At 42.0% G+C, this 14,011-nt stretch overlaps 1 protein-coding gene across 1 annotated transcript in view; it reads left to right on the forward strand.

Annotated features, from left to right (window-relative positions):
• veph1 (ventricular zone expressed PH domain-containing 1) overlaps positions 1-14,011 on the forward strand; it is a 58,168-nt gene that overhangs the window by 18,482 nt on the left and 25,675 nt on the right. Inside the window, exon 5 of the mRNA XM_007888740.2 lies at positions 2,027-2,236. Coding sequence (XP_007886931.1) covers positions 2,027-2,236 — 210 coding nt within the window. The remainder of the gene's footprint in view (positions 1-2,026; positions 2,237-14,011) is intronic.

Here is a 14,011-nt window from a genome sequence, read left to right on the forward strand (position 1 = left end):
TGTACTTGAAGGTTGCCCGAAGGTCACAAAGTTTGCCTAAAATTGCAGCCTATTTGTGCAATCTTGTTCGGCCAGTTTGAAAACGGTATTGGACACGGACACAATAGTGATCGAGAGCAGTGTTTCGCAAGCTCTGTCTGTTTCAAATGTAAAACCATTTGCCATTTTATTTCACAAAAATTCTTTCATTTCAACGGGACAAGAGCCCAGGTCCATTTTCAAGAAAAAAAACACACACACATCATTTGGATCAGCAGTGTGTTTGATGCCTGTGGAAACCCATCCCTGTGTTCAATAAGAATCTCCAAACCAGACTGAGAGTGCTGCACGTGTCTGCTGACTACACACAGACATGTCCGTGATTGGAATGGAATGCGCACTCTCTCTCTCTCTCTCTCTCTCCCTAGAGGAACACACCCCGGCTTATATAATCCTTTTTTGGGGCTTGCTCACCCCAGAGTGTGCATTGGGGGTAGTGCTGGAATGTAACCGGCTTACGCCGTGTAGCTTGCCATTGAGAGCACCATCTGGCAAGCTTCCTGTCACTTGTCCAGCCAGGACCACCCTTTATGGCTCACAGGGTTGAAAAAAATGACTGCTGAGCTTTTTTTTATGCATATATTTAGTATTCATATACTTGTTACGTAATATATTACGTAATATATATTCATAATATATTTATTACATTTATTCATATATTATATACAGCCAATTTACTTTACAGTGTGTTCTGTGAAGTGCTTTGGGACGTCCTCCAGACGTGAAAAGCGCTATATCAAATGCAAGGATTATTATTTTTATTATTATTATTCTCAGCGGAACAATTTCATACCAAGGGGAAATTTGTTTCTTATTGAGCACGTTGCCGTTGAAACAGAATTCCTTCTGCCCAGTTTGATGGCAACGGCCTAGCATTTGAACTCCAAGGTTAAAAAGGGCCCAATTTGCTTTCTGCTTGCAGACCAGGAAAATAAATGTAGCACTTAAACTACAAGAAGCCATCTCAGTAATCAGTCTTTCAGTCCACATCCAGGGGAGGAATGTGCATTCCTCTAATTATAGAATTATTGTTGCCAGTGCTTGAGAAGCCCCAATAATGCTTTCTGTCTCAGCTGTATTGATAGCTTAGAGCACGATGCTGGCAATTGTTCTCTTGGATTGTGTTCAGCGTAACTCTGGTTACGTTGTGGTCTGACACTAGCCGCTTCTCAGTAGCACCAGGGCAATACAGTGTGGCACCTGTAGCAGATGATAAATGAGACACTATTTGTCTGTTGAGTTTTAATGGACAATGCAATCTCTGTGTGTTATATCGGCTGGTAATTTGTTGCGTCTGTCCAGATGCATCTTGAAAACTCCAATTACTAGGGATAAGAATTCACTCCATAAAGTCCTATTGTCTCGCAGGATGCCAACATCACCAGCAAACTCTAAAATCAATAGGAGTTGCAGCAGATTGCGATTTTTCTTACCTCAATATTTAAAATACCTGGCATGTTCACGTCTTGCTCAGGTCATTTGGTCTTTTGGTTATATTCAAATTAAATTCCTTTATTGTAGAAACANTTTTTTAATGTAATCACCTTAATGTAGTCTTAAATATTACTTGAATAGCTGTTTCCCACTTAACTATTATTATACGTGCAGGCATCTACATATTGTACTGTACTGCCGATGCTGTGCTTACCCTGAATCGTATAAACACAAAAAGTTGACCCCTTGGGTAATCTGATTGGTGGTCTGTGTTCTAAATGTTGATCATGCTAAATGGTATTTACTGAATTTGTTGAAAGATTTTATTGAACTCCTGTCCACAGGATTAATTCTAGCATTTAATAATCCTTGCATTTGAAACAGTGCTTTATCACGTCTTCGAGATGTCTCAAAGCGCTTCACAGGATATACTGTAAAGTGAATTGACTGTATTTGATGGGCGAAGCGCGGCAGCCAATTACACACAGCAGCGTCCCACAAACAGTTTGCTGATTGAATGACCAAATTATTATTTATTATTTTCCCCCTTCAGGCACTAGACAAATCCATCCTGTCTTTGATTAGCCAACTGAGAGAGCCCAGCCAAACTGACTTCATCCGAAATGTATTGGTGGATCTGGTGACCTCCAATCCATGCATTCTGGACAATTCCTTTGAAAACCTGAAGGAAATCGCTCAAGGCTGCCCCACTCTCCTGGGACAAATTGCAAAGATTTTTGGAGCTGTAGGATGTATTAATGAGGTGAGTCATGAGCAGTGCAACAAAATTACACACACGTTATTTTACTCTTGTGGCGTGCACTTCGAATCAGGAGATGTCGTAACTGAAGGTTTGTATACTTTTTTGTTATCGTGCCATGCTTGTGTTGGGAAGGGAAGAATAGAGGTAAGGAGGGGAAATATGTCCACGTTTCATGACCCACAAATGTGAAGGGCCTTGCATGTTGCGGGATGTTAAGACATTTATTGCTGTGAAAGATTGAACTGTCTGGAAAAATAAAGCAAACAAAAACGGTCACCGCTCAAGCTCTAGGCAACAGTTTCCATCTTGGTTTCATCAAGGCTGCCAGACTTTGTTATTGGTGCACTTCCAGCCGGGGTCAGTGACTGTGGTAGGGCAGTGCGCTACATCACTTTCATTCTTCAGCAGGAAAAAGCATCGAGGCGGACTTCTGTCCCTCAGGACACACAACCCAACGTAAATAGGTTTGACGTCTTACTGTGCTCAGTAGGGGCTGCTTCAGGAGGCTACATTGGCCCCTTGGCTCCCCAGGGTGAGGGAGGGTAAAATCAATCAGGGTTCCTGCTTCTTACCCTTCACTATCGCCATCTATTGGTAGTGCAAGGGTACTGCACCTGGTGAGGTGAGATCAGGCTGGGCTGAAGAGTAACATCCATTACATTTGAGTGCCTCACTGTCAAGGCTCACACATGAACAATAGTCACTTGAGTAAGGTATCAGAGCAATGTCCCACCAACAGCCAAGAAGTGAATGACCGACAAAATCTTTAATAGTAATAATAATAATCCTTTCATTTGATATAGCGGTTTATATATAGCGCCTTGAGACATCGCAAAGCTCTTCACAGAATAAGTATATTATAAAGTGAATTGACTGTATATTTTGTGGGCAAAACAGTTTCTGGGGGATTGTTGGCGAGATAACAACACTAGCAGATAACATTTACACAGCGCTTTTCACGTCGGGGACCGTCAGGGATTTGGTGCAGATTTTACATTTTTCAAAAATAACAAATTTTCATCTTTCATGTCAATGTCGCTGAGAAAAACTCCCTTCTCTTTCATGCTAGTGCCCTGGGATATTTCACCCACAAAAATATACAGTCAATTCACTTTACAGTACATTCTGTGAACCTCTTTGAGACGTCCCAAAGACATGATTAGGCGCTATATCAAATGTAAGGTTTTTTTTGCATTTTTTGCATTATTATAACATCCACATCAACAGGTAGACAGACACCTCTAATATTTTTGGGAAAGATACTGAAAGAAAGACCATTGTGTAGAAGATCGGTCCTTGAGGGTGAATGTTTTGATCAAACAGAATCTGAGAAAATATCAATTATCAAGTTAGTTATTGGTTGGGTTTTAAAATGTCACAAAAATTCAGTGCTTTTATTCTAAGTCTTTGTTGTTGATCATTTAAAAAAAAACTAAATCCTGTATCTGTTCAAGATACATGTGTGGAGTTTGAATGCTTTCCACGTTAACATAATGCTAATGGAACTTTTGGCAGTAATTTAGAATAAAGGATTTTTTATATGGTACCAAAGGTTAAAATCATTGGCAGTAGTTTATTTCACATTTCCTGGGAAATTCCCTCAATAAATACACCAACGTTTGCACAAGAAGTATACAACAAGCAAAGTACTTCTTGGAATTTTGTCGATGAAATTACATTGTTGTCAAATGAAACACAACCTCGTGGTTTAGGGTTGTTGGCCTCTCTCCACTGTGTAGTTCTCTACAGTTTGCCTCTGTTCTAAACAAACAAACAGAATTGCACATGTATAGCACCTTTCATGTTGGGAGAACGTCCCAAGACGCTGGAAGATCAGTGTTTTGGACCTGAGCTGAGGGTTGGGATCGGGGAGGGTGGAGGGCAGAGCGGGAAGGAGAGTGGCCGAAGGCACGGTCGCAGAGGATGGTCTTGAGACGGGTCTTGAAGGAGGCGAGGGAGAGGGCGAGGGCGAGGTGGAGGGACTGCGGGTGGGAGAGGTCAGATTTGAACTAGGCAAGGGCAGGTCCGCGAAGATTGAGCTGAGAGGAGAGGTGGTGACGGTTTTGAAGGCAGCAGAGAGGGCGAGGACGACAAGGAGGCAGAGAGAGCCCGGGTTGCAGCTGTTCAGAATGTCATTAGTGACTGACCGGGACTGGTTGTGTGTTGTGGGCAGCGCGGAAACCTGACTGGAGGAGTTCAGAGAGGGAATGGCAGGAGAGGAAAGAGCAAAATTGGAATGCAACAACTTATCTCAGGGCCTTGGAGAGTAAATGGGAGGTTGGAGATGGGGCAATAGCTGGAGAGTAGGGATGGGTCCATGGAAGGTTTTTTTGAGTATGGGGTTGATAACAGCTGCTTTTAGGGGTTGGGAACAGTGCCAGTGGATAAATAGAGGTTGATAATGTCGGTTAAAAGAGGGGCCAGGAGGTGGGGCTGGGAGGAGAGGAGAGTGGTGGGGATGGGCTCGAGGGAGCAGGTGATGGGCTTCAGGAAGTATGGGAAGAGGGGGAGACAGAGTTCTATAGGGAGGGTTGGAGGAAAGGCAGGGCATGAGGGGGAGGTGGCGAGTGGGCAGTAACGACACAGAGCGCTTATCTAAGCAGGAGTGAGATCTCCTTTTTAGGAGATTTGGTCAAATGGTTTTGGCTGGTTCACTTCTCCAGTCTCCTGTTGCACATTGGTATCTAATTTATGGTCCTGTGTCGGAAGTGTCTTTGGCGAAGAGGTTAATGTTTCCAAACATCAACATTCGTCATACGTCTAAGATTCCTGACTGAGCAATGTTCTAATTGGAGCCACAGTGTGTCTCTTCATTGTGTATGTTTTACGACTGGGGGAAATGAAACCCAATCTGTTGGTTGAAGGCAAGGATGAAATGCTTGCTCCTATTGGGGGTGTGTGTGTGTGTGTGGGTGGGGGGGTAAGGGTGGGAGGGAGAGAGGGGAATAGCCGCTAAGGTTTGTCACTCCTATAATAGAAGAAATCTAAGTATTGCTGCCATCATGCGCAACGATTCCTTTTTTTAAAAAGCTTCACATTTATTTGTGTAACCCCATACAGCCATTATATAAATCAGGAATACAGGGGAAAGCCAGTTCAAAAGTCCAAATGACTAAAAGGAAAGGAGTTGAGTTAATCATTTAACTCCAAATGATTTCTGAAAATTGCCTAACAAATACTTAACATACTAGAAATGGAATTATCACAGATGGGAACATTTGATTTTTATTTCGAGTCACATCTTTGGCGCTGTCTTGTGTGCAGATCCCAATCGATCCACATCTCGAAAACGTAGGGCAGAGAAAGATTGGATGGTCGAGTGAATTAGGGACAGTTCCTACCGCACACCCAACATGAACACAAGTCTCAATGAGACTGGAAAGAATTATTTTTTCCACGGGCTAGGAGATGTATAGAATAGAATGCATTCCAGGCATGAACTTACTCCTTAAATAAGGAATCTGTAATAATATCTGGCTAAGAATGAGACTATAGGTTATAAGGATAATTATTGATGAGGAGATTAATTTGCTGTGACGTTCTTATGGCGCCAGTTCTGACAGAACTTTGGAAACTTCATCTGAAAGAATGCAGTCAATTTGGGGTTGAATAATACAGAATGTAATGCTCCATTTATACTGAAGACCCTTCATTTAATTTCCCTTTGGTTAGGGAAGAATATCGGTTTCATTCTCTAAACTAATAATTTATGGTTATCGGGAGATTAAATTGACGAGGCAGATTACACACGCAGTGATCCATTGCAGAGAAACAAAGGCATATTACCTTTTCTCATTTCGCCCCAAAACATACAGTCGCTAGACTTTACAGTATATTCTGTGAAGTGCTTTGAGACGTCTTGAAGACATGATAAGGCGCTAACTCAATTGCAAAGATTAAATGCAAGAATTATTATTATCACTTCTTCAATCTGTATTTTTCTTATGCTTAAAATCAGGACCCTGACATTTGTGGACAATGCTGTTCAACAAAGATCCGGTGAAAGATGTTTTGTCCTAGAGAGACCCCAAGTTATTTATTTTAAGTCTATTTATTTTTGCTCGTGGGTGACTTTTGAGTTTTATTTTAACAGTTGCCAATGCACCTTACTAAAACAAACAGGTTAAATCTTCCCGATAATTACTCTGTACGGGTTTATATTTGTGGAAGTTGCACTCAGATAGGATTTCAAGAAACAAAGGCATCTGTTAACCTAAATGTCTCTTTCCAAATAAGTATGCTTGTTCTGAAATTGTTTTTACAATTTTTTTTTAAACATGTTTCATTCAATTCTTGAACCACATTGAACGTTTTGTTTCCAGGAAACTCATATGAAATATAATTCTCTTTGGATTAATTTGGGCTCTGCATGTTTCCCATAATTTGTGATCTTACCCAATATCTGTCATCATCGTTCCACCCCCCCCCCCACCACCACCACCCCCCACCCCAGCCCCTCTTTCTTAGAAGAGCAAAAGTGGTGTCTAATGCAAAATGTTCCTTGCAAATTAACTGTGCTGTTTAGCAGCGCTTGGGATCTTCCCGACTTCAGTCGAGGTTTGATTCTCCAGTAAGAGCTTTCCATTGTTCCATACTCCTAATGGAAATGTACAACTGGTAACAACAACGACTTGCATTTACACAGCGCCCCTCACGTCCCAGAGCGCTTGACATTGGCGGAGCACAAGGCCGAGCCGGGGTCGGGGGCTGGGGGGTGACCGTAGGCACGGTCAAAAAGGAAGGTCTTCAGGCACAACCTGAAAATGGGGAAAGAAGGGGCAAGCAGAGGAATAGAGGAAGAGTATTCCAGAGTTTCGGGGCACAGTGGCTGAAAGTGCAGCCACCAATAGTGGAAAGGAGGGCACGGAGGACAGTAACAACAGAACAGTGACAGTGTTTATAATAATGTCCGTGGGATGTCTCAAGGTGCTTCACAGGATCTTCTGTGAAGACAGTGCATCTCATGGGTACCTGAATGTGGCAGCCAGTTTGCACACAGGACTGCCCCACAAATAGAAAATGAAATGAATCCCGGATTGTTGGTCAGGATACCAGGAAAAGCTCCCCTCTCTTTTCGAGCACTGTTTTAGGGATCTTTAATGTCCACTTGAATAAGTACAGCCGGGACTTCAGTTTAACATCTTATCTGAAGAGACAGAACCTCTAACAGACGCAGCCCCTCCCCCCAGCACTGTATTAGAATGTAAACCTGGACTGCAAGTTCAAAATCCTGATGTGGGGCTTAAACCCACATCCATCTGCCTCAGGAATGAGAGTGTTACCAATAATTTGACACTTAATAAGTTCCTCTCAATTGATAGCTGCTGTTTCCATGGCAGTACATCATTATCCTGTCTGGCACAGGGGCAAAAAACAGTCTCTTGCCAACAAATGTTGAATAACATTTGGATTGAAATAAATCAAGAGGCTGGTATGTGGATTTCGCAAAAGAATGAGCTGTATGTATAACAGTCCACAATCCTTTTGTCTCTCGTCTTTCAATGGTCTTGTGTGGGGTTGAGTGAGATCAAGCCTCGTGGGTAAACCAAACTGAAAGATCAATGGTGGTATGTACCTGATGCCTTGCCTGAACAAAACATAATTGTTATTGAAGGAAAATGTGATGTTTTGCAACCTCCCCCCATCCCCCCACTCCCCAGCCTTCACAAACTTGTAAATCATCATCCATTAATAAATCTGATGATGGTTTCTGCTGACCTGTGAATCAACTGACCTGCAATGATAGCCAACATGTGGGCTGACTTCCTGTGGCCCTGCACAAGTCTACCCAGCATAGTCTTTCCATGGTAGTTTGCCAATTATACCACAAGGGTCTAATTGCACATGCCTTGCCAGTATTACTCATGTAATTCGTCCCTTCCAAATCAGGATATCGCAACAATCCATGCTGTCAATCCATTCCAGAGCTTTGTGCCAGCACATTTCCAGTCACGGTTTGCCTCAAGTCCAAAAAGCAAAGCCATCGTGACAATTACCATTCGATCTTGAAGTCCAAGTTGGTCAAAAACGCAGTCAAAACAAAGAGTAACCTTCCTCTAAAGATGTTGGGTGTACGAAATTGGAAATTACTGAGAGAGATTCGGAAGAGTTGATGGAAGCTCGTAATCCTGATGATAAAATGCCACTGCAAGCTGTTGGCAGATGTGTTAGCAGTAATTCCTCCTTACTTCCTCTCTAATTTACTGCTGGCTGGTTTTAAGAATTGCCTCGAGTGGCTCAACGTTGGTTAAGAATCCCAGAGAAGCTTTTGGCATCGATGGTCCAGTAATTGAGCTGTGAATCACCGAGGAACGAAAGGACAAAAATATCGAGTATCGTCCCTAAATGGATTTGAACTTTTAGACAAGTGTAGTATGCTGCAGAATGTTCCCTGTGCTCCCAAGGTTGGACGTCCCATCATAAAGATATTCAATGCTTCCTCTCAGTGGGAGAGAAGCGATAAAGTCACTCTGGACTTTTGCATAACTCCAAGACCTCAGTCTCTGAAACATTGAGTCCTCCAGATCTTGATATCACTCAAAGTAGTTTGAACCAACTCTGGGACTCAGAACATCTGTGAAACTCTTCCTTCTTTCTAAGTAGATTTTTTACATTCTTTATTTTAGTGAGATCCTGTTGTTGAAGTGACATCCACACTTTCACTCTTTCACTCAGTAAAAGTATGGAACAGGCTCCCGAGGTAGACAGTGGAAGCAGAAAGTGTGATTCTTTCAAAACGTAAATCAGATTTCTCTTAGGAAATAATATCTTGGAATACAGTATATAGTTTGGGACGTGACATGTGCAATCGACTGCCAGGATGGTGGAAGGTGAACTGGATGGACCTTGGTCTTCTTTTATCGAGTCATTTTTATATTCTTTCACTCCCCTCTTTCTCTTTCTGAAGAAAAAGCACAATCTTTCAGTGATTTACACGTAGATAGGGACGCAGATAAATCATCTGTCTACATTCTAATCGAGACATAAACCTTGGTTCACTTAACGCTTTCCACGCGAGCCAGCCTGTGAACATCTCAAATCAGACGTCCCAGTCTAGTGACAAAATTCTGGTATTGTTTTAGTTTAAAGTGGCTTCTCCATTGCACCTCCCACCGCACTCTATCTTTTCATACTTCCAGCAACAATTCTGAGTAAACAAATCACTATAAATAACTTTTTTTTTCTTCCGACTCCCAGTGTCCCCTATTTCACATGGGAGCAGGGTTTCTGGGGTTCTGTTTGATCTCCATTGGTCAGGGTTCCTGTTTTGTGCCCAGCAGAAGAGTAAAGAGTAAAGTTCAACCTCCCTCCTTCACCTCCATCCTCTCTCCCCTACACCCCCCCGCCCACCTCTTTTCCACCCGCCCCCCCACCCCGCCACAATATGCTAGTAAAGTGAGGCAGTGTTTGCTGTCAAGGCACATTCATTAACTAAACCCAGCATAAGTAATTCTTGTTGACATAGGTCAAATTGGTCATTTCCAGTTAATTTGCGCTATTACATATAATTACCCACTGGATGGTTTAACTGACTGTCACCAGTTCATTCTCATGTGAGAGATGTTGAACACGATTTTAAAACAACAAATATATTCTTTAAACCAGCAGATGTTTGTTTTAAGGAACTAAAAGTTGGATGCACAACATGAAAGCTCTATCCTGGCACAAGAACGTTGAAGAAAAATATCAGATGGGCTGATTCTATTGTAAATCCTATTAGATCACTCTACCGCATGAAGCAAAACTGTGGTCAAGCTCCCTACCAGTTATTGTTTGAACTTTGTAATGTGATTCTATCACCATTTCCGTTCAGTGTGAAAAGAATCTACACAGTTCCTAACAGTGAGGCAATTACACAGCAATATTGGAGCACAAAGCTGCAATAAAAGTGCTGGGAGTCACCAACGTTTTATCACATTCATTAAACCTCACAAGAACAGGTTAGTTCAGTTCAGGACAATCTTTTGTAACAATAGAGTTGATCCAAACTCCTCTTTACGATCACTTTTTAATCGTAGTGGTGAATGCAGATAATACAAGTCCTTTTGCTCAGAGCTTTAGCTTTGAAGGCCCACCCCGCGTGAAAGGCCCTATATAAATGCCAGTTGTTGTTGTTATTGAAAGGAGGGGGCCTTTCCAAGTCCTGGTCCACCAGCCAACCAAGAACATTAAATGCCTTTTATTTTATGTTGTTAAGGAGCCGGTCCCACCCTCCAATAAAATGTTGCGGCACTTTGAGTATACCTTTAGCTTCGCGTTGCCTAGTTCTCCTGTGAGAGAGATTGCAAGCAGGTCAATTGCCTCCAACGGCCACTGTGAACAGTACCTAGACCGAGGAGCTCTATCTTAAATCTCTCTCTGACCAATTATGAGCTGCTGATAGTGGAAAAGAAATTTGTCGTGATTATATCATTAAAATGTAAATAATGTTGTAGCATTATATTCCAGCTTCGCTTTTATTATTTTAGATGCAAATAATTGCCAGATGTTTCTTCATTTCTTGGAAACCCAGGTTTATTAAAACCATTTTTTATGTAGCATCAAAACCACTTAGCGATGATTCCAACTTTGCTTTACAATTCTCTCGTTACATTGGAAACAGATGTTGCCTATAATCTCACGGAGAACTCCCTATTTTTTACGTGATGCGAGACTCCTGTTTAGCTTTAGCTTAGCGTTCTGTCAAATATATTATCGGGTTTAATCTCTTGATTTTGAAGGTTAGAGCAAAAAAAGGAAAAGTTGGTTGAGGGCTGATATCGTGTGGGCACTCTAGGCTTACAGGCATAGAGAATTTTATCACAGAAATGATTTCCCCTATTATAATAATTATAATAATAATAATTCTTGCATTTATATAGCCCTTATCATTGAAATGATTCAAAGCACCTCACAGAGTTTTCCACACTGTGCAGTGACTATATTTGTAGGTGAACTTGTGTGTTGGTAAAGGTACAACAATAGATATTTAGGGCATATTTGGTGTCATACCAAAACCATGGAGTGGACCTAGAGTTCAAATTCCTTCACTCTTTGGCAACTCCCGACCTCTCCGACCTCCTCACTCCCCAGTCCACCACCCAGCACCTCCTCTCGACTGGCACCGTCCTCCTGTTCATCCCTCACACCCTCTGCCCCACCATCAGAGGTCGCGCTTTCAGCCAATATGCCCCAAAACTCTGGAACGCTCTCCCTTAATCCCTCCGCCTTATCCCTCTCTCCCCTCTTTCAAGTCCCGCTTGAAAACTTTCCTCTTCGACCGTGCTTACGGCCACCTCCCCCCTACCCCCAGTCGCAGTCAGGCTCCGCCACTGTTAAACGCTCTGGGATGCTACCTTGTGTGGAGAGCGCTATATAAGTGCAAGTTGTTGTTGTTGTAGAGGTAATAATGCAATTGCTTGATCACTTGTTCTCTCCCAACAAAGTATTTGCCAACGATTTACACAATCATTACACTTTACAGCAGATCCTGTGATTTTTTTTAAATTGCATTGCACACGACATATTTTAATGATGATAATAACCCTCATATTTGACATAGCACCTTTCACAAAGGGCTTCGTGTGACACGCAGTAAAATGCAGCGATTGTATTTTGTATTTTACAGCATGTATTTGAGATTTTCAGTGGGAGGTTAATGGAAGTTTTGAGCACTTGAAGCTGTCTTTTTGAATGTATGCATCATTATTCCACTTGCAAGGATTCTGGCAATTCCCAGCATGATCTAATGAATTACCCTGTACTAGACCAGAATGTGTAGCAGAGCAAATTAGCAGGAAATGTGTAGTTAGCAGGATGAGGATGTTATTTTGTGCAATAAATAACAAATGAAAGGACTTCGGTCGAGAGGTATTTTAAAGTTAATTGCTACACCATGAAGTGGTGAACCCATCCAGAAAACCTAGCCGCTTTGTTCAAACGCCATATTTCAAGCAGGAATTGGGTTGCATAATTTTTGAAGGTTATGTGTCCTTTGTTTGTCTTTCATTTGCATTTCCATATTTACTGAAAACTGTGCTGAGTGGGTAATTGTGTTTTTCCACAGTCCACATGATGTTGCTCAGAAATTAATGCCTGAATTTAAGCTTCAATACGTTTTCACTCTCAACTAGAAAACTACCTAAATTGGCCAATCCCCCCCCCCCCCCCTTGCTGCAAAGGACTGATGCATGTTAAATAATAACAATAATTATAATAATTAATCCTTGCATTTGGTACAGTACCTTTCATGTCAGGAGGATGGTTCAAATCGTTCCACAGGATTGTTTTCCTAAAAAGTGTAGTGACTATATTGTGTAGGGGAAATGCAGCAGCCAATTTGCACGGAGCAATGTCCCACAAACAGCCATGAGGTGAATAACCAATGTTATTAGGGGATTGTTGGCCAGCACTCCAAGAGAAACTCTCTTCTCTTTTTCAAATTGTGCCACCGGATCTTCAACATCCGTTCGAACAGACAGACGGGGCTTCAGTTTAACGTTTGACACGATACACGGCACCTGGAACAATGCAACGTACTTCCCTGAACTAGAGGGGTTCAAATTCCGGACGAGGAACTCGAACCCTAAGCTCTCTGACTCGGAAGCCAGAGTACTACCGACTTAGCCAAGCTGACTGATCACGATATTTGGACATGTAGGGCTCAAAACTTGGACAGAAGTTGTTAATCATTTGTTATGACTAATTTGTTCACAGTTTGAGGTCTTATTTGTTTCTCCGCGTGACTTATTCTTGTACTCTATTAAAGTAAAGAATCATATGACGATGCACTTATTACTGTTTTACCATCCCAAAATGGAATTTGTTCCCTTTGCGATGATTGCGATAAATGTAAATACTTTTTGTATTATGTTTAATTTAATAGGTTGACAAATTGATTCTGAATAATAATTGCCCTCTGGTTTCTTAAGGCCCTCATCAATTGTTTTAACGTACTGTTTAATATTTGTTTAAATGAAATCGGTTTCACTGCTCAAGTGCGGATTGAAAATTTTAAATTGCTGCCCAGCAGTAAGTAGGAACCGGTTGTTAGTCGATTGGTGGATCGCTTTTCCGGGAGTAATAATCTCTTCCATTAAAAGAAAGAAAGAAAAATTAGCAATTGACTGCCACGTTTCGCCCACAAAATTTACAGCCAATTCACTTTACAGTATATCCTGTGAAGCGCTTTGAGAGGTCTTGAAAACGTGATGAAGTCAAATGCAAGGATTATTATTATTTCTCTGCAAAATGCACATTGATTTCCCCCATTACTTTCCACAGAGAGCAATGTTTTCTTTCTAGTCGGACTCTTTTCCTTCCTGTTTAGGTCAGGCCGTGTTGTGCCGTGTTCCGTTTCCCCGATTGAGCGCGAGGAGAAACCACCTGTTTCCCGGCCTCTGCTGTTCCACTGTGCGGGACGTGTGAGAACAGCAGGAGTTGATTTGCCCTCTGACTTATCACTTATCCTTGCCTCAGCTTGTCAACCTGCCCCAGAAAGCTCAGCGGACATCAGCAACTCACCATCCTACCTCTCACTAACACCGTGTGCAGAGGGCACCAATACCACTGAAGTCTTCAAACTTTTAGTGAAACTAAATGCAGGACATTTGTTGGAATCCTTCAAGTAAACTCTTAATAATCCTTGCATTTGGTACAGTATCTTTCACATCAGGACGACAGTATCCTCACACTTGACGCCTTGAGACGCTTCACACTAAATGCCACAAAGCAGCACCCCGAAGCTCTTCACAGTATTTACTGTAAAGTGTAGTGACTGTATATTTGTAGGTGAAC

The sequence above is a fragment of the Callorhinchus milii genome, unplaced genomic scaffold (genome assembly GCF_018977255.1).
Source record: "Callorhinchus milii isolate IMCB2004 unplaced genomic scaffold, IMCB_Cmil_1.0 Scaffold11, whole genome shotgun sequence".
Lineage (NCBI taxonomy): Eukaryota > Metazoa > Chordata > Chondrichthyes > Chimaeriformes > Callorhinchidae > Callorhinchus > Callorhinchus milii.